We start from the raw sequence: 20,567 nt of genomic DNA, 5'->3' as shown, positions 1-20,567 counted from the left end.
CAAATTTCATGGTATATAATACCTCCATAAAGCTGTACTACAGAAAAAAAAAACCCAACTACAAAGGACTGAAACACAAATATGTTTATATCTGTGAGGCTGTATTAAAATGAATCTTTATTGGTCATTTTGGAGGATGCTAGGAATCTAATTCATTATATGAAAACTGGAAAGTATTTATCCTGTGTCTTACATATATGAAGTGTCTCTCTGGGTAACCAAAGAGATGAGGTAAAGTTTCTCTTTATAGAACAATTAATAAAGAACAGAATATTACCACTTTGCAACCCTAAATAAAATGGATCTAGGCAATGATCAGTGGCCACTAACATCACAAAAATTTAACTCGACAGTAGGCGTCTCCTGGTAGAAGTATACACCACCACCTATGAAGCAGTCTAGCAAAAACAAATTTGCAGGGAAAAAACTCAGTAATTTGATTGAAGAACCTATAGATAAAAAGACCAGAGGGGCGCCTGGGTGGCTCAGTCGTTAAGCGTCTGCCTTCGGCTCAGGTCATGATCCCAGGGTGCTGGGATCGAGCCCCGCATCGGGCTCCCTGCTTGGCGGGAGGCCTGCTTCTCCCTCTCCCACTCCCCCTGCTTGTGTTCCCTCTCTCGCTGTGTCTCTCTCTCTCTCTCTCTGTCAAATAAATAAATAAATAAATCTTAAAAAAAAAAAAAAAGACCAGAGAGACTTTTCAAACACTAGCCATATAATGACCTTATGAATCCTGATTCAAACAAACTTAAAATTAGCAGGGAAATTTGAACCCTGATTGGATATTTGATATTAAGGTCTTGGTTCAAAAATCTCTAAGTGTGATAATAGTACTGTAGCTATGTTTAGAAAATTAAGAGTCCATTTCTTACATAATGATATGATGTCTGCGGTGTGCTTTAAAAAAAGATGGAGGGGAGTAGAAGCAGGAAATAAAGATGAAACATTAACCATAATTTTTGAAGTTGAGATGGATACACAAGTTTATTTTGCCATTTTCTCTTCTGTATATATTTGAAATTTTCCACAATAACGCTTAAAAAGACAAAATGCTGCCAATTCCACACATCACTGGAATTACTGCATTTCACAAATTCAAACACAAAAAGGGTCTCCCACCATTCCCACATCTCTGAAATCAAGACACATCTTACAGCAAATGGTGTATCAGTTTAATTGGTAGTATTTTCTCTACATGGTACATATACGATGGTGTAATTTAAAACCGATAGTGTCTCAAATTCAATGAAAAAAAACTGCAAGATTTTAAATACATCTAGTTATCTATCTCTCCTTAACTAAATCATTATTTGCATTGTACCGGAAACGAAGAATTCAAAAAAACCTCTTGGCTATCTGAATTTTCTTACTTGCTTGGAATTAATTCAGTTACAGTGAGAGAAGCATTAAAATGATACGTTAGCCAATATAAGAATAAAATTAGCCCCTAAACTAGCATCAGTAACCGAGAAGATCTGGGAAGCATGGAGCAAAAAGTTTCCCTAAGATGGGGGGCGGGGGGGGGGGGATGATTGTCACAGTTATCCCGCCAGGTGTAAAAATATAGTAAAACCTGAATCTAGTTGACCAGCCTGTCTTTTCTTCATTTTTGATAAACGAGTTCCTAAGTACCTACCACCACTTCAGCACTTCTATAAGTTGGTGGTTTCAAGTAATCTAGAGGAACATAGTAATGGGGCAAGCCTCTGGGCCTCACTGTAGCAGAAAGACATGTAAACAAAATTTACTAACATAATATAAACTAACTGAGGAAGAAAAGAGGACAAGAAAGTATTTCTGACAACCCTAATTCTAGAAATGCAATTGTGCAACCGCACTTTAATGGAATCACAAATATAAAACTTTTTTAAAGATGACAATTGACACTGAAAATTTCAAAGATAAAAAGCAAAGGAAAAGACACATTTGCCACATTTTAAAAAAATCAATTCGTCAAAACACATTATAAATGAAATTAGAAAGGCTTGAGAAATATAAATCTGCCACATGACAAAGGTATATTCTTAATAAATAGCTCTTAATATCACAAAAATGATCAACAATCCAATATAAAAATGGGTAAAAGCCAGGAGCAGGCCAATAAACACATCCCACAAATGGTTGACCTTATTGGTAACAAAAGAAATTAAAATTATAGATTACCTATCTATAGGTATATAGATTATAGATCAACACAAAAAAATTACAATTATAGATTACCAAATTTGGGAAGGTTTTAAAGTAACACTGCCCAGTTCTGGTGGCCAAGCAGGATGTGCAAGAATATTCCCACTTCCAACACTATGATTGGAGCAGTCCTCCATCATTCCCCTCCTTCAAGTGTTACTTTCTCAATATGGCTTCAATCACCCTATTTAAAACTGCACCCCCATCCCCACTTCTCAGTTCCCCTTATCTTCCTCTATTTTTTCAACTTACCGCCCAACATACCACATAATGTACTTACTATGTGCGTTTATTCTCTGCCCCCCATCCCCCTGAAAATAAAGTTCCCAAGGACAAAGATGTTTTCCTTCACTGATGTATCAGAGGATGGAAAACTGCTGGGACATGAAAGGTGTTCAAAAATTATCTGTTTAATGAATAGGAAAATGCAACTAGTTAATTCCTAATTAAACTAGTTAATGTCTCTGTAGAAAACTTTTGACAACATGAATGTAAAAACCTTTATTTTTATTTATTCATTTGAGAGTGAGCAAGTGCGTGCACAAGCGGGGGGGAGGGTCAGAGGGAGAGGGAGAAGCAGACTCCCCACTGAGCAGGAAGCCCGATGTGGGGCTCGATCCCAGGACCCCAAGATTATGACCTGAGCCAAAGGCAGACACTTAATGACTGAGCCACCCAGGTGCCCCAAATTTAAAAACCTTTAAAATGTACATACCAGTAATATCACTTCTAAGAATTTATCCTAAGTAAATAATCACTGATGTGAGCAATGGTTATCCAAAAACTTATTCATCTTAGCTGTGAATTGTGAAAAACTGGAAACAACATACACTGAACACTGAAAAGGATATGGAATACTTAATGCTATGAAAAACATGCATGATAATGTTAGCTGGGGAAAAGTATACCCAATGATTCCACTTTTGGATGTATATATAGATATGCTTAATAGGAACTAAAATATTAATTATGATACATCCAATTAATGGAATGATGGAATGCTAGATGAAGCTACTCACTGTGTCCTGATATGGAACCATTTCTTCTTCTTCTTTTTTTTTTAAGTAGGTCCCATGCCCAGTGTGGAGCCCAATGCGGGGCTTGAACTCATGACCCTGAGATCTAGACCTGCAAGACCTGAGCTGAGATCAAGAGTTGGATGCTTAACCAGCTAAGCCACTCAGGTGCCCTGCTACGGAACCATTTCTAAGCCTTAGTGAAAAAGGCATACTAAAAAAATAGTAAGGCTACACTATAAGGAACTGATACAGAATCAATTTCCAAGGTACACTGTTAAGTGTAAAAAGCATCCAATACCATTTAATTAAAAAATTCAAGTTTATGTACTCTACTCTCTACTGGATAAAAATGTTAGAAATTTTCAACTATCTTTTCTTCTAAATTTTCAATACAACAATTTTTTTGGAAAATTAGGAAATAAAGCCATCTTTCCTTTAACTCCATAGATCAGGGAGTGCTAAAATGAGCAAAATCACTTTTCCAGTGCAAATAATTTTACTACCAAATTTATAAAGTTCTTTAACTTCAAAGAAAGTAAAAATTACTGTCCCAACTAACTTCCTAAGCTAAGTAACAAAATTATTAGATATGAAATCCATTCTGGAATCATGTTCCACAGAAATAACGTCAAAAGCAAACATAGTGTTAAATTATAAAAGCTTATGACAAACAGATAAAGGCACACCTATCGATATATATATTGAAAACTGAATGACGAAAGAAAGATAGAGATTTGTGCCCTTTCAGAGATACAGCCAGTGGGCCATGAAAGGGTACTTAAATTTTAACCCAGGCATCCTGAGGTACCTTAGCAGAAGCCCCAGTTTGCTCAGTTTCTACCTTGTTTGTCCTCAGACACATCAGAAGAACTGTCATTTGGGTGACAGCAATGGTTAGTACCGAGGGCTTTGGGGTCTATCGTACCCGGGGTCGAATCCTAGCTTTACAATTTTCTATGGGAGTAATCCGGAAAATCTCAATTTCTTTATCTGTAAAGTAAAACAGAGATTATCATCCACTAGTTAATGTTAGTAAATAAGAGTACAGTGTCTGAAAAAGTTAAATGGAGACAAAATTCTTCAAATAAGACAATTAAAAATCCCCAAAGTCAAATCTTTCAGCACAGCAAAAGAACCCAAAGGAAACAAATACTAGAGAGCACTGAGCTGGAAGGCAGGAGCCCTGGATCCCAGTTTTGACCCTGCTACAACCAGCTCCAGCTCCATGGACATATTTCATGTATGTAGGTTCTAGTTTTAAGATCTACAAAATTAGGGGACTGAAATCCTTTCCACCTCCACTATACCATGACTAAATTACTAAGATGCGGTTATGGCTGTACTTCCAAAAGTTTCCAAAATTTTTCATTTAAATGGTTAATTTTTGTAACTTCTTAATCAGTTTTCATCATGACTAAGCTACTAGTCATAACAATATATAGGACCATTTCCTTAACTAAATTATCCAAGGTCAGGGCGCCTGGGTGGCTCAGTTGGTTAAGCGACTGCCTTCGGCTCAGGTCATGATCCTGGAGTCCCAGGATCGAGTCCCGCATCGGGCTCCCTGCTCGGCAGGGAGTCTGCTTCTCCCTCTGACCCTCCTCCCTCTCATGCTCTCTCTCTCTCATTGTCTCTCTCACAAATAAATAAAAAAAATCTTAAAAAAAAAAAAAATAAATAAATTATCCAAGGTCAGATTGCTAAAAGTGGCAAAATCACAATTCAAACCAGATTTGACTCACTCCGAAGACCAAATTTTATGGCATGCTTCTTCTTCAGACCTTCTCCCTGACTAATCTGGTAACTAGCAGCGTGCCTCTGCAAAACAACTGGAAATCAGGAGTGCAGTCAGGAGTCATGGAGCAGAGTCAAGTTACCTGAGTCAGGTGGGGCTTGAACTTCTCACACAGTACTCTAACCAAGTTAATTAGACATTTCAGCTACTTAAAAGGAGTCTGGAGAAACAAAAAAAAGAAAGGTAAAATTGTCAAGAAAAACTATTAACTGCAGACAAAAACAAAAATAAAGCACCTCTGAAACCACAAGTAAATGAGGGTGGCTCATTTACATAAAAGTTCAAGAGTTAAAGCTGTACAAGATCAAACAGTAAAATAACTGCTAGATTATCTTGTGCTATTCATTTGCTTTTGTGCAAGTATGTAAATAATGAATACAAATTATCCAGCAGTGAGTGAAGGAGTAACAGATAATCCAAAGCACATATATTCCGCTTTAGAAATAAAGCACATGGTCTAAATACATAATCCAAAGTAATGAATATCTATGTGCAAAGTGCTAAAAATATATGATCCGGGGTGCCTGGGTGGCTCAGTTGGTTAAGCGACTGCCTTCGGTTCAGGTCATGATCCCAGGGTCCTGGGATCAAGCCCCGCATCAGGCTCCCTACTTGGAGGGGAGCCTGCTTCTCCCTCTCCTGCTCCCCCTGCTTGTGCTCTCTCTCTGTCAAATAAATAAATAAAATCTTTAAAAATAAACAAATTTTTTTAAAAAATAAAAAATAAAAATATATGATTGGGGTGCCTGGCTGGCTCAGTCGGTAGAGCATGCGACTCTTGATCTCAGGGTTGTGAGTTCAAGCCCCACATAGGGTGTGGAGCCTACTTAAAACTAACTAAATAAATAAATAAGATCACCTATATATATTTTCTTCCCAAGTTATAGGCTATTCAGGTTGATACAAAATTAATTTCCATGTGGAGAGACCAGGACAGAATACAGTAATAATAAAATTATAAAATAAATTTTATTATATAATAAAATAATAAAATTACCATCTCCCTACATCAGCAGAAAAGATAACGTTTTATAACACAGTCATATCAGCTCCACAGGGAATAACAAAACTAAGGCACATACAAAAAAAGAGTAACATTTAAATTCCCACTGCAGACAAGAACCAGGTTAGCTCCTCGGCTGTTTCCGTTAAGCCAATCTGGGATTAAAAACTGGTTTTGAAATAATCCATACATGGATAATCAAGAGGCAAACACACACACAAACACATAGATAAACTCACATTTAAATGCGTAGGTTACCAAGCACTTTACAAAATAAAAAAACTTCGTAAGACAGCTGATGGAAATGGAGCAAGACGTGAGGTCACCTACCACTTTAGCTCTATTGATAGACGTCATTATGTGCTCTTCTCAAACATTAGATAGCCACCAAAAACGAGACAGACACACCCCATCTGGTAATATCATTCAGAAAAAGTAACCTAAGAAAACCTCAGAAATGCTCGTTTTATCAGCCTAAGAAGAATGAGGCTGCATGCAACTCCACATAACATCAAGTAAATGGGAAAGTGTCAAGAAAATAATGCATTTGTTTTTCTCAATACAAATTGCCTAAAAGACAACTTCCAAGACACTGTGCAATTAAACGTTAGCCGGAGCTAAAAGTTCTTTAGACTAAGCCTCACTGGCAGAAGCCCTCTACTGGGCGTTTCTAAGATGTGACCAACTTTTGTGTTTCCCACAGTAGCGCTAAACCACGGTTATGCATCCTGCTGATAAAGCCGGACATGTGGCACTGAACACACCAAACCAGAATCGCCAACGGTGGGGGCTCAAGAACTCTCCCGTCACTACCGAGAGGCCCGCTCCCGAAGGTACGTGCACCGAGCGCGAGGACTTGAGGTTTCGAGAGAAGAGAAGCAGTAGCAGAAGGCGGCTGCATACACAGCGGTCTGCCCGCACACTGCAGGGCAGGCGACGCGCCGAGCAGGCTCAGGAAGTTGACTAACCCCGGGGAAAGCTCCGTGCCCTCCTTTACGAACGGGAGCGTGTGGGCTGGCAGAGCCAACTGCGGAAAATTCATCTGAGAACTCCCTGCCGGCCTACCGTGCCGACGCAGGAGTCCACTTAGGACTCGGGGAAGCAGGTATGGAAGAGACCAACAGTCCACAAACTGATCATGATCTACCAGCTCCGCCCGGAGGCCCACACTCGGGGAGGGGTGCCTCCTCTCCGGAGTTGGGGAGCTAATGTACCGGGCGGGCGCTGGTCCTCCGCCAACAGCCCTTTCCAGCAGGCCCGGGGCTGCTAAGACCCAGGCCTGGCCCTCGGCAACATCGGCTCCGTTCCACATGCTTCATTGAGTGCGACCCTCCAAGGCCACTCCGAGGCCATGTGGCCGGGGCCGCGCGGTGCCCAAACCCGGCGCACGTTCAAGAGGTGAAACCGGAGGAGAGGAGGTGCGGGAGGAAATCCAAAGAATGGGATGTTGGGGTACAAGACTCACTTCCTTTGGGCTTTGTCCTTCTTGGCCTTGGTCCTTTTCTTTCGGGCCTGGAGCGCAAGCACTGCAGGAGAGAGGGATGGATGAAGGGCGAATGTGGAGGAAAGGAGGCAACCAGGGTGAGGGTGGAGACCCAGCAGGGGCGCGAGGCCCGGGTGCGGGGCCTGCCTGAGAGGCGGCTCCGGGGCGAGCGCCGCGGCTTCGGCGAGGCGGCCGGCCGGGCGGCGGGCGGCCCACGGGGCGCAGAGCAGCGCCCAGGCGGGGTGCGCCGGCGGGGGCTCGGGCCGCGTCAGGGGGCCGGCGGGCAGGGGTCTGTCTGGTTCGCCGAGCGCCAGGCCCTGCAGCGGCCCCAAGGCGCGGGCCGGCCTGGCGGGGAACAAGGGACGATGACTGCCGGCGCGGAAGGACGCCCGGGCTGAGGGGCGCGGACCCGCAGCCCAGAGGCGGGGGGTGAGGGGCGGCGCCACCTCAGGGGGGGGGGCGCCGGACGCCCGGGGACCGGACTGCGGCGCTTAGGCGAAGCTCCAGCGCTGACCCGGGCCTCGCCCCGCCGGCCGTTGCCCCTCGTGGCGGAGGCCGCTCCACCGCTCACCTTTCCGCTCCATGGCGAGACCGGTAACCGCCAGGCGCCTGCGCACTCGAGTGGCGGTGACTCCCGCTCCCGCCGCGGCCCAAAACCAAGCCCGCGCACACCCCGCCCCCCAGTTCCCGCCCCGCCCCCGCCCCACGACGGCGCGCGCCTGCGCGTTGAGCGCGGAGCCTACCACCTGCTCGCCAGGAGAGGGGGGGCTGTATAGAATCGGGGGATGGGAGGAGGAAAGAACGCCGAGTGTGAATGCTAAAGAGGTGCTGAGAACCAGCTTGGAAGCCTGGCGCGGTCAGATTCGTTCTCTCTGCAGGGCTCTTGCGCCCAAGGAAAGGTGAAGAGCGTGGCTTTGAGGGTTCCCTGTGTGCTGAGTCAGTGCTCCGCAGCCAACAGGAGCCCGCCTCAGTTTCCTGTTCTGTAAAGTGGACTTAATCAGGCATGTCCCAGTTTCTTTGCTGAGCTCTTGTGGGGGTCAGTTCAGATACTATAGAAAGAAAATGAGGGCGGGCGGGGAAAATTACAAGTGAGAAAGAAAAGGAAGTTGGAGCAGCACAAAAGAAAGCCTGGAAAGAAGGAGCCTGTGACCTTATCCTCACTCTAAAAGTGAAAACCTTAAATAAATGAAACAATTTTTTTAAAAAAACCTTATAACTGAATTTTCTCTTAAAACTTCACGTTTATATGAAGGCTCTAAAGGAAGGAAGGGGGAGAATAAAAACAGTGTTTTTTCATTTTACCACTTTATCATCTTTTCAGTACGTGATAAATATAGTTGTCTTGTAGGATGTTTTTATACTTTTCGAAGTGCATTATCTCATTTGATATTTATGACAACTTAAAGCAAAATATTACCTCCACTATACAAAGAAACTAAAAGTTGGAGTGTATGTGTACCCAATCTTGGGTGTCCTGATCCAATGATTCAATCATCAAACCCATATTGTAAAGCAAGGTTAGCAAAGTTTTTATGTAAAGGGCCGTATAGTAAACATTAAGGCTTGTGGGCCATAAGATCTCTCTCAGCTCTTCAGCTCTGCCCCTGGAGCTCAAAAGGAAAATAGAAAATAGGGGTTGTGTTCCAATAAAGCTTTATTTATGGTCCCTGAAATTTGCATTTCATGTAATTTTCACGTGTCATGAAATACTATTCTTCTGTTGATCTTTTTCAACTATTTCAATCATTCTTGGCTCAGGCCTTAGTTTGCCAACCCCTGTTGTAAAGTACTAAAGCTGAACAGGGTGTAAGCTTTGAAGACCCTTTCCCTAAAAGAAGTTAAACTCTATGGGGAAGACAGACAAGTAATTAATTGACTGAGAAAGGAAAATGAAAGTATAATAGTACTGCACAAGTGAAGCATGGGGGGATTGGGCGGGATTTTATTGAGCAAAGTAAGTAATTAAATTCAGCCAGGGAGGAGGCAGCTTTTGAACTGGGTCTTGGGAAGTGTGTAGGGTTCCCATAGGTGGAGAAAGAGATGTTAGGCATTCCTGAATGAGAAAATCAGTTGAGCAAAAAGGCACAGATTTGGAAACTTAAGGGTGGGGGCGGGGCTGGTAATGACTGAAGTGGATCCAGTGGAACGTGAGGCCAGAAATGCAGGTTGGCCAAATTTGAAATTTAGATAATTAATATCTGTTGCATGGAACCTGAATGATAGCATTTCTGGACATATTGCAAAAGAGGACAGCACCTGTTGGCCAAGGAAAACTGCGTCCCAGTTTCCTCCCCACTCTACTTGAGAACAAAAGGAGAGTTGGGACAGATAGTGAGGCCCTGGAGCCTGAGGATTCTACTAGCTCAGGAAAACCTCGCGTGATTTAGAAAAGACAGGAGAGCTGTGGTGGCTGATGAAAAGTCCCAGAATTGGCAAAGTACTCTTCCACCAGAAAGTAAACTCTATGAGGGTAGGGACTCTGTTTGGATTTTCCTTGAGGTGTCCTCAGTGCCTAGGATAGTATCCAGCACTTAGGAGGTGCTTAAATATTGTCTGATCAAAGAATAAATGATGTGCAGTTTATGAGAAATTCTGGACGAGAGAGAGAAAACACTGAGTGGGACAATGTGAAGCTGTGCTAACACCCAAATGGGTTACTGCAGATTCATCAAAAAAGAAATAAGTTTAACTTAGCATGATTTTGTCACACCTATTCTGGCTCTGACTGATACTGCTTCTTTCTCTAAGAGCTTACTGTTAATAACTCATTTGAGAATTTTTCCAGAGTCAATGTCAAGTTCACTGGATTGAGTTCCCTGAATTGACCCTTTCTCCCTTTTTTTCCCCCATTCTCTCAGCATGTTCAGTTCTCCACACTTTTTCTAAAATCTGTATAGTTGTTCATATGAGCTAGTTTGTTTCCCCCCTTTCTAAAGCCTATGCCTTTAAGAAACAAAACAGATGAACATAGGGGGAAAAAAGAAAGAAAGGCAAACCAGGAAACAGACTCTTAACTATAGAGAACAAACAAGGTTACTGAAGGGGAGGTGGGCAGGGGGATGGATTAGGTGGGTGATGGGTAATAAGAAGGGCACTTGTGAAGAGCACTGGGTGTTGTATGTAAGTGATGAACCACTGAATTCTACACCTGAAACTGATATAACACTGTATGTTAATGAACTGGAATTAAAAAAAAAAACAAACTTGAAAAAATTAAAAAAAAAAAAAATAAAGCTTGTGCCTTTTTTGTGCTTCTTGCTGTAAATGTAACTTTAAAAATCTCTCCCCACCCTCTCATCCCCAATTTCACAGGGCTTGTCCTATTCTGGATTTCACCCTTCCTCTTCAAGTGGCAGCATTCTTGCATGCATACCCCTCTTGCACAACTGTGTTTCTCAAGTTCTTTTAAAAGTAGAATTATTCGGAGAACTGTTCAGGAGCAGTGTCAGAATTTATTTTCTGAAAACATCCCATTCCCCGTGAGCTAATTTATTAAGACTTCCCTGGGATCTTCCCTAATGCTTCTTTGAAGTTTTTGAAATGTGATCACGTAAAGTTTAGGACACACATTTCATCAAACCCAACATTCCCTACTTTGGTTACCACAAACTCCTACACTTTATCCAAAGTGTTGATCTGAATTAAATCCAAAATATCATTTCCCTTTATAGCTTCTCCTTTGTCTTGTGAGATGAAATGGACAACAGAACAAAGTGAAAATATATCAGATGCTTAATTTTGCAGATTCCCAGTAGATGTCTGCATAATTGGAGAACCCCGACAGAATTTTATATAGTTTTGTGAAGTATATTGGGAAAATAATTATATTCTAGGCTGGAGTTTCAGGAATCACATGGCACGTTCAACAGAAGAATTGAAGAGAATTGAATGAAAGGATTGAGGTGTGGGTAGGGTTAAGGGAAACCAAGAGGGAATGGTGAGGCATCCGAGGACTAGCAACAGTGGGAGTCTTCACCACCCCTAGGCCTGAAGGGACAAGGGGTGGAGGTGTTAACCAGAACCCAATAATCCCTTATATATTAGTCTGCTTAGGGCTGCCATAACAAAGTACCACAAATTGGGTGCTTAACAGAAATGTATTGTCTCATCGTTCTGGAGGCTAGAAATCCAGGTGTCAGCAGGGTTGGTTCCTTCTGGGGACTCTGAGGGAAGGATCTGTCCTCTATCCTTGGCTTGTAGAGGATTCTGTGTCTCTTTATATTTTCTTCCTTCTATGTGTGTCTCAGTCTGTGTCCAAATTTCCCCTTTTCATAAGGACATCAGTCACACTGGATTAGGACTTATTCTAATGATCTCTTTACTTCTAACTCCTCTTTAACTTTAACCTCTGTAAAGATCCCATCTCCAAATAAGATCACTTTCTGAGGTACTGGGGGTTAAGACGCCAATATATCTTCTCTTTTGAGGGGGGACACAATTCAACCCATATCAGAATTGTAGTGATAAGAAAGATCTGCCGGAGGGCAGCTGTACTCTTTGGTAAAAGGATAACCACTGCCCAGCAGGGAATTCAATGCCCAACTTCTTACTCCTCATCCTCTCAGGCTAGCACCTCCCACTGACTGAATCAACTGGAAGTTAGAAGGCAAGAGTGCAAGCCAGCCTCCCAGGGCACAGAGAGGGTGGAGAAGGGTGGAGGGCTCATCTGGAGGGGCAAACAATATCCAGCACAGCCTGTCTGGGCAGTCTAGAGGATACACCCAAAGTGCCTAGCACTTTCCAAGCAAGTAAGTCAGCCTTTTGGGCTCCCTGGACCCTGCAGAGGCTTGAGAACAGAAGCTGCTCGGAGATAACCCCCTTTCTGCCTTTTTTTTTTTTTTCTTTCTATAAAAGCTTAAGCTTCACAAGGAAATTGTGCTGGAGTGAAGGGTTGGGGAGGGTAGGGAAAAGAATAAAAACCTTGACTTGGTGGAATGGGAAGCTAAGTAAGTTCTTTGAGGTCTCAACTCTGTCCTTTTGGGTGCTCTGCCCACAGCAGGAAAGTTGGAGGGGAGAGGAGATTCTCTAGCAATGAGGAGGTGACAGAAGTTGGTGGTTCCAGAGGCAGGTAGAGCCCTTGCTCTGCTCCCTGCAAGTGCTCGGGGAGACAGCAAGATGTTGCAAACTGAAATGAGCTGATCATGTCCAACTCTGCGTTCTTTTTTGTTGGTAACCATACCCGCCCGAGAAGTTTGAAGCGGTGAGGAGTTGCCTGCTCCTCATCCTCACTCCCAGAATATGAAGAAAAATGTTGCAGACTAAAATCTGCCCTCCCCCCCCAACAACCTTTGTTAAGCATTCATTAGCAGGCGGGCACAAAACAACTCCTATGCCTCTAAGTTCTTTGAGGTCTCTCTGTCCTTTTGGATACTCTGGCCACTGCGTGAATGCTTTCCTGCTTTACTCAAGGTGGGGTAACAGATCACAGAGGCAGGACTCCGTCACCCACAGAGGCAGCATCAGGGAACCAGAGATGGAGTCTCCTTTATAATTCCTTATGCTGTTCCAAACCTGATCAACACGAGGTGTCATCAGACTCGTGAAATGAGTTGCCTATTAATTTGTGTAATGGATGTTATTTAAAAAAAAAAAAAAGTGGCCGTTGGCAGAATTTGCGGTAATCAATGACTCTGAACCCCTTTGTCAAAGCCACCTTCCGATTAGAATGTTCGCAAGCCCCTCCTGGCACAGGAATCACAGATTAGAGTGCAAGCTGCACCTGGGTGTAAGTATAAGTAACGAGCACCTACAGATGTTATCCGGTCTTTGCCAGAAGTTTTAATATGCCCAAGTATTTTATTTTGGAAAAGGTGGATTCGTTTCTTGAAAAATGCCAATTAAAAAAAAAAACAAAAACACAGGAGTCCAACACTAGGGGAATGGTTAAAAAAGTTCATAGCACATCCCCTCTAGATGAGTTGCCAAAACAAGGACACATCGAATCCTCTCTAAGATTCTGTAAGTACCAGAAGAACATCCTCACCTAGAGGATCTATCTGTAGAATGATCTAGAGGATCAATCTTACCTTGATTCCAGGGGGGAATCCCAAAATATTTTAAGGCAAATTATAAACTTCATGAGGTGGAGGCCAGGCCAAGATGTTCTGCTATACTAAATATGTTCAAGGGGCTGTGCAGACTTGGACAAGAAAAATAATGGACTGAAGATCAAAAGTATTTTCCCTATTTTCTGAGCAGTGCATAAACCTCCCCGGCTCTCATGGGACCCCAGGTAGAGGAAGTACATAATGTCAGGGATTTAATTTCTCCAGCTTGGCAATCTTAGGGTCAGAGCAAAAACAGTGGTAGGAAATACATAGAAATGGCTTATGCACTTGAATTCTGATTTCTACCTGCTGCGCAATGTTGAATCCATTTTACTTTTCCTTCTTTCAGATACTTTCCACCATGCTTACCCTCGTGACAAACATTTATTGAGCATCCAGCTGCAGGCCAGGGCTGTGAGAAGCGGAGGAGGGAAAAAACCAACGCTTTGCCCTATGGGACTTAATAGCTAACTCATATAATAATTACTGTTTACTAGACACTGTTGTCCCTCAGCTGTCAAACAACACTACCAAATTGGTGCTATTATCATCATCTCTGAGAGATGAGGAAACGGAGGCACAACCAAGGTCACCCAAGCTAGTAAGAGGCAGGGTTTTGAATCCGGGCCATCGGACTCTTGAATCCACACTCTTGGCCACACACCATATCACCTATCTCGTTTAGTGGGGGATGGACATATAAATAGTTCACACAGTGCATGATGGTAGAAGCGCAAGGTACCATGGGAGCACAAAAAAGAGGCCCACTTAGCTCAGGATCTGAGGAAGGATGTCTCTCTGGAATGAGATGACACCTGGACAGCGTTGGGAAGCATGAAGAGGTGGGAGCTGGGAATAGAAGAGAGTGGAAAGGAAACGCCAGCCAGATAAGACAGCATGGTACTGGGGAGTGGGGCGGGGGAGGGCATAGGCACCACAGAACCACTGGAGAATAAAATGCAAGGGGGTGGATGGGAGAGAGTTGGCTTCTCACGTGTTTGTTGGGCCTCTTCTATGTGCAGGACTATAGCAGGGCTAGAGCATCTAAGGAGCTTGAACTTGAAACTTCCAACATTTTGCTCCCTTACCTGCTGAAATAACTTTTAAACTACCACCATGCAAAACATTCAACGAACTAGAAGCAAACGCGTACTTCATCAATCTGACAAAGGGCATCTATGAAAACCCGACAGCTAACATCATATTTAATGGTAAGAGATTGAATGCCTTCCCCCTAAATCAGGGATAAGACAAGGATGTCCATTCTCACTGCTTCTATTCAGTAGTGTACTGGAAATACCAGCCAGGGTCACTAGGCAAGAAAATTAAATAAAAGCATACAAACTGGGAAGGAAATTGACACTTTGAAATAAAAGTGTTACATCAGCTTTGAATGCCAATTTGATACCCACCATCATCCATTAATATATGTAAAAAAAAAAAGTAAAATCACTTTGTTAACTACATGAAAGTTTACATTACTCCTTTTTCTCCTTGAACTTGTGTTTCTAGTCCATTTTACTGTCACAGAAATTTATCCTCAAGTGATATAATGTTATGCTTTAAAGTCTTTACTGAAAGTTGAAAATCGAGCTACCCTATGACCCAGCAATTGCACTACTGGGTATTTACCCCAAAGATACAAATGCAGTGATCCGAAGGGGTACCTGCACCCCAATGTTTATAGCAGCAATGTCCACAATAGCCAAACTATGGAAAGAGCCCAGATGTCCATCAACAGGTGAATGGATAAAGAAGATGTGGTATATATATACAATGGTATACTACTCAGCCATCAAAAAAATGAAATCTTGCCATTTGCAACGATGTGGCTGGAACTAGAGGGTATTATGCTAAGTGAAATAAGTCAATCAGAGAAACAATTATCATATGATATCACTCATAGGCAGAATTTAAGAAACAAGGCCGAGGATCATAGGGGAAGGGAGGGAAAAATAAAACGAGATGAAATCAGAGAGGGAGACAAACCATAAGAGACTCTTAGCTATAGGGAACAAACTGGGTTGCTGGAGGGGTGGTGGGTGGGAGGATGGGGCAACTGGGTGATAGGCATTAAGGAGGGCACGTGATGTAATGAACACTGGGTATTATATAAGACTGATGAATCACTGAACTCCACTTCTTAAACTAATAAAAAACTGTATGTTAATTAATTGAATTTAAATTTAAAAAAAGGAGGTATGAAACAGGAATAAAATCTCACCTGGGCAAGAAAATAACTGCAAAATACTGGAATTGGAAATAAAATCCAAATGATTTACAATGGAGAAAAAAAGTCTTTATTGATCATCCTATCATACTTCTCTACCACATAAATGTGCGTTTACATTGAAATTTAATTTTAAAAAATTTTAAAATATTTTATTTATTTATTTGAGAGAGAGAGAGAGAGCATGAGCAAGAGGGAGAGGAAGAGAGAATCTGAAGCAGACTCTGCGCTGAGTGCAGAGCCCGATGCAGGATTGATCCCACAACCTCGCGATCATGACCTGAGCCGAAACCAAGAGTTGGACACTTAACCTACTGAGCCACCCAGGCACCCCTGAAATTTAATTTAAAAACATTTTCTGGGTGCCTGGGTGGCTCGGTCATTAAGCGTCTGCCTTCGGCTCAGGTGGTGATCCCAGGGTCCCAGTGGGAAGCCTGCTTCTCCCTCTCCCGCTCCCCCTGCTTGTGTTCCCTCTCTCACTGTGTCTCTCTCTGCAAATAAATAAATAAAATCTTAAAAAAAACACATTTCCTGAGATCATAATCTTCTAAAAACTTTCTTACCTGTTGTTACAAGTATTCTTATTGCAGGATTAATCAAAATAATGTATAGCATCATTTTTTGATAAATGAAATTTTATTGCAAATGCATCTCAGTAGAATGGTAGGTGATTTTTCTCAAAGAGTCCTGTGTCATTCCATTTCTAATTTTTTTTAGTAGTGGCCAAGAAAACTGGCCCATATAAAACAAGTAGATGGGAATAGTAAGGGTTTTGCTATAGTAATATAATTCTCAGATTATTGTAATCATTTATCAGCTGATGATTCCAGGAGGTCCTTATTCAATTTTGTCAAAATCAAATAATGGGAAACCATCTGACTTGCAAAAAGATGTGTTCATTCAAGTCATTCAAGTTATTTACTTTCTCAATCCAGACACCAGTATTTCAATATGTCCCTTTGTTTGGACCCCTGAAAGGAATTCAGTCTCGGGGCAAAAGTTGCCAGATACTATGGGCTTGTGTTTTTCCATGAGAATTTACAACACATAGTTAAAGCCCTTCTTTTCTTTTTCTTTTTTTAATTTTATTTTATTATGTTATGTTAGTCACCATACATTACATCATTAGTTTTTGATGTAGTGTTCCATGATTCATTGTTTTCGTATAATACCCAGTGCTCCATGCAATACATGCCCTCCTTAATACCCATCACCAGGCCAACCCATCCCCCCACCCCCCTCCCCTCTAAAACCCTCAGTTTGTTTCTCAGAGTTCATAATCTCTCGTGGTTCATCTCCCCCTCCGATTTCCCCCCTTCATTTCTCCCTTCCTACTATCTTCTTCTTTTTTTTTTTTTTAACATATAATGTATTATTTGTTTCAGAGGTACAGGTCTGTGATTCAACAGTCTTACACAATTCACAGCACTCACCATAGCACATACCCTCCCCAATGTCCATCACCCAGCCACCCCATCCCTCCCACCCCCCACCACTCCAGCAACCCTCAGTATATTTCCTGAGATTAAGAGTCTCTTATGGTTTGTCTCGCTCTCTGGTTTCATCTTGTTTCATTTTTTCTTCCTTTTCCCTATGATCCTCTGTCTTGTTTCTCAAATTCCTCATATCAGATCATATGATACTTGTCTTTCTCTGATTGACTTATTTTGCTTAGCATAATACTCTCTAGTTCCATCCATGTCATTGCAAATGGCAGGATTTCTTTTTTATGGCTGCATAATATTCCATTGTATATATATACACCACATCTTCTTTATCCATTCATCTGTTGATGGACATCTTGGCTCTTTCCATAATTTAAGCCCTTCTTTTCTAGTAAAAGAAAAATACACCTGTCTGAATTAATCTGCTGGCTCAGATTTAGCTCCAAAATGGCATTTGATTACGTAGCATGAAGGCTCTATGAAACCACATTCAACATTATTTGAAACATTTGATCTATATTTGGCTTCTACAGAGGATAAAGATAAGCTTAGAGAGAGAAGGTGCCTAATATTACGGAAGGGGTTGACACCCCTCCCAATGCCCAAATACATACACTGAAGCCATTGCACAGGTTAGTTCAATATATTAACTGGGACCAAAGTTAGCTCATGGAATGCCTGAAATAAGTGGGGACAATTTTGCCATTTCACAAGCTAATTGTGACTCAGAAGAGGACACAACCACCCTGTTTTGCGGTCATGTAGGCAGAAACAACGTCAGGTATCTGGAGGCACCTGTGCCCACGTTAACCTACTGGGAGCTTGGGAAGTCTATCCACAGATTGATTACATACACTGCCTCATGTCGGACTTGCTTCGGATTACAGGTGATCCCTGTTACTGGGGAGTGATGGGCCGTTACAAAGCAGAAGCCCTTCTTGAAGGGAAAGCTGCAGGCATATTTTTGCTCAGGGACTCTGCACAAGAGGACTACCTCTTCTCTGTAAGCTTCTGTCCCTACAGCGGATCCCTGCATGCCCAAACCGAACAGCTGAACCACAACCTTGGTTTTGATGTTCATGACCTGTGTGTATTTCACTCCTCCGCTGTAACAGGACTTTTGGAACATTAAAACAATCCCAGTTCTTGCATGTGTTTTGAACCACTGCTTCCCATATCACAGGAATTTCCCTTTTAGCCTGCAATGTATCTGCCATGCAGTAATCTGCAGATGCACTACATGAAATGGAATTGATGGACTTCCTTTACCATCAATGTTACAGAATTTTTTAAAAGAATATCATTACATGGGGGGCCTGGGGGGCCTGGTCGGTTGGGTGTCAGACTCTTGGTTTTGGCTCAGGTCCTGATCTCAGGGTGCTGAGATTGAGCCCCACGTCAGGCTCTGAGCTGAGTGTGGTGTCTGCCGGGGATTCTCTCTCCCTCTCTGTGCCCCTCCCCTGCTTGCGCTCACTCTTAAATAAATAAATCTTAAAAAAAAAAAAGGTATCATTATAAACAAAAAGTTAAGAGAGAACTCTTCTGTTCTCAAAGGGCATTAACTAGATCTGCTTTTATGTGCATCAGAGAGTCCACCTATAATAAGCACACATGTCCCTTTAGGCTTTTTTCAGTACAGTATATAAGCTTGGTGTTAGTATCTGTCAGATGCGATCTGCGGTTACTGACCTAAGTGTGGTGCCTATTGAGAATACAGAGAATAAAGCTACGGGTACAGGTGTTCGGTAAGGCTACAAAAATATTTTGCCGATTTAACTAACAATTTGGTTTTTAACGTCTTCGGTAATTGAGTGAGACAACTCTGGGGCATTTGCTATGAAGAATTCTATTTCTTACCGAAGAGTGAATTACTAAGATTGGATGAGTATTTCAACTTTAATATTTAAGTTTTTTTTAAAGAATTTTTCTATAAACTTCTGAAAGCAGCGATGCTTGTAGTTATGTAAATTAAGATTTGAAAGTCCAAAAAATAATGACTGTCTTCCTTTTAGAAAAAAAATGCAATTTTCTGGCCACAAGGGCATAGTGGCGTTCCCTTACGTGTTGATATAGTTTATGTTCAGTCTCCTTGTCTCTTCTGCAAAAGGTACTGTTTGTAAACCAGGTTTTATAAATAATAGTTCTAAAATTCCAGATTTAAAAGGTTGGTAGTAAAATTTTATTGATAGGTTAGGTATTAATGAGTGTAATGAGTGCTTTAACTTAAAACAGACGTTTGGGGCCCTGTAGACGCTACTGCCCCGGAGCCACCCACACCAGCCGGCCTCCGTCAACCCCATCATGGTGTTCCTTGACATCGCTGGTGAGGGCGAGCCCTTGGGCCCCGTCTCCTTTGAGCTGTCGGGGGACAAAGTTCCAAAGACAGCAGAGAACTTTCATGCTCTGAGCACTGGGGAGAAAGGATTTGGTTATAAAGTTTCCTGCTTTCACAGGATTATTCTGGGATTTACGTGCCAGGGTGGTGACTTCACGTGCCATCATGGCACTGGCAGCGAGTCCATATATGGGGGAAAATTTGATGATGAGAATTTCATCCCGAAGCACATGGGTCCTGGCATCTTGTCCATGGCAATTGCTGGACCCCACACAAACGCTTCCCAGTTTTTCATCTGCACTGCCAACACTGAGTGGTTGGATGGCAAGTGCGTGATCTTTGGCAAGGTGGAAGAGGGCATGAATATTGTGGAAGCCATGGAGAGCTTTGGGTCCAGGAATGGCAAGACCAGCAAGAAGATCACCATTGCAGACTGTGGACAAATCTAATACATTTGACTTGTGTTTTCTCTTAACTACCAGACCATTCCTTCTGTAGCTCAGGAGAGCACCCTTCACCCCCATCTGCTTGAAATATCCTATAATCTTTGTGCTCTCACTGCAGTTCTATGGGTTCCATATTTTCCTTACTCCCCTCCAAGTCTAGCTGGATTATAGAGTTAAGTTTATGATTATGAAATAAAAACTAAACAACAGCAACAAAACACACAAAAAACCCAGACATTTGGAATAGCTGCTGCAATGTAATCCTGTGTGTGATTTTTTTTTTAAGATTGTATTTATTTATGAGAGAGAGAGAGCGATCGGGAGTGGGGGATAGGAACAGAAGGAGAGGGACAAGCAGACTCTGCGTTGAGCACAGAGCCCGACTGAGCACAGAGCCCGACTGAGCACAGAGCCCGACTCAGGGATCATGACCTGAGCCAAATCGAGAGTCAGACGATCAATTGACTGTACCACCCAGGTGCTCCGGGTGTATGACTTTTAAGTTGACATGTGCAGTCTAATCATTGATTCCCATGCTGAGCTCCTATTCCCATGATGAGTTTGTGAACCATGAAGG

The 20,567-nt window shown here is 42.4% G+C and overlaps 1 protein-coding gene, 1 long non-coding RNA gene and 2 pseudogenes across 3 annotated transcripts in view; 2 read left to right on the top strand and 2 right to left on the bottom strand.

Moving 5' to 3' along the window:
* The window catches only part of SRPK1 (SRSF protein kinase 1), an 81,614-nt gene extending 73,419 nt beyond the window's left edge, over positions 1-8,195 (bottom strand). For both annotated transcript variants that reach the window (XM_036096696.2, XM_078055411.1), the window contains exons 1-2: positions 8,059-8,195; positions 7,470-7,530 (exon numbers count right to left, since the gene is read on the bottom strand). In XM_036096696.2, the coding sequence (XP_035952589.1) occupies positions 7,470-7,530; positions 8,059-8,071 (74 nt within the window). In that variant the 5' untranslated portion in view covers positions 8,072-8,195. The remainder of the gene's footprint in view (positions 1-7,469; positions 7,531-8,058) is intronic.
* LOC144379089 (uncharacterized) lies at positions 3,698-7,459 on the bottom strand. Its single transcript, XR_013441280.1, has 2 exons — positions 5,084-7,459; positions 3,698-4,196 (listed from the first exon to the last, which is right to left on the bottom strand). It is a non-coding gene; the product is annotated as an uncharacterized LOC144379089 (long non-coding RNA).
* Positions 8,196-16,584: 8,389 nt separating the features above from the next.
* On the top strand, positions 16,585-18,958 carry LOC118538240 (suppressor of cytokine signaling 5-like; annotated as a pseudogene).
* Positions 18,959-19,510: 552 nt separating this feature from the next.
* Positions 19,511-20,060, top strand: LOC118538221 (peptidyl-prolyl cis-trans isomerase A pseudogene; annotated as a pseudogene).
* The last annotated feature ends 507 nt before the right edge of the window (positions 20,061-20,567 follow it).

Source organism: Halichoerus grypus, chromosome 9 (assembly GCF_964656455.1).
Source record: "Halichoerus grypus chromosome 9, mHalGry1.hap1.1, whole genome shotgun sequence".
NCBI lineage: Eukaryota > Metazoa > Chordata > Mammalia > Carnivora > Phocidae > Halichoerus > Halichoerus grypus.
This window is presented reverse-complemented; position numbering and strand designations above follow the sequence as displayed.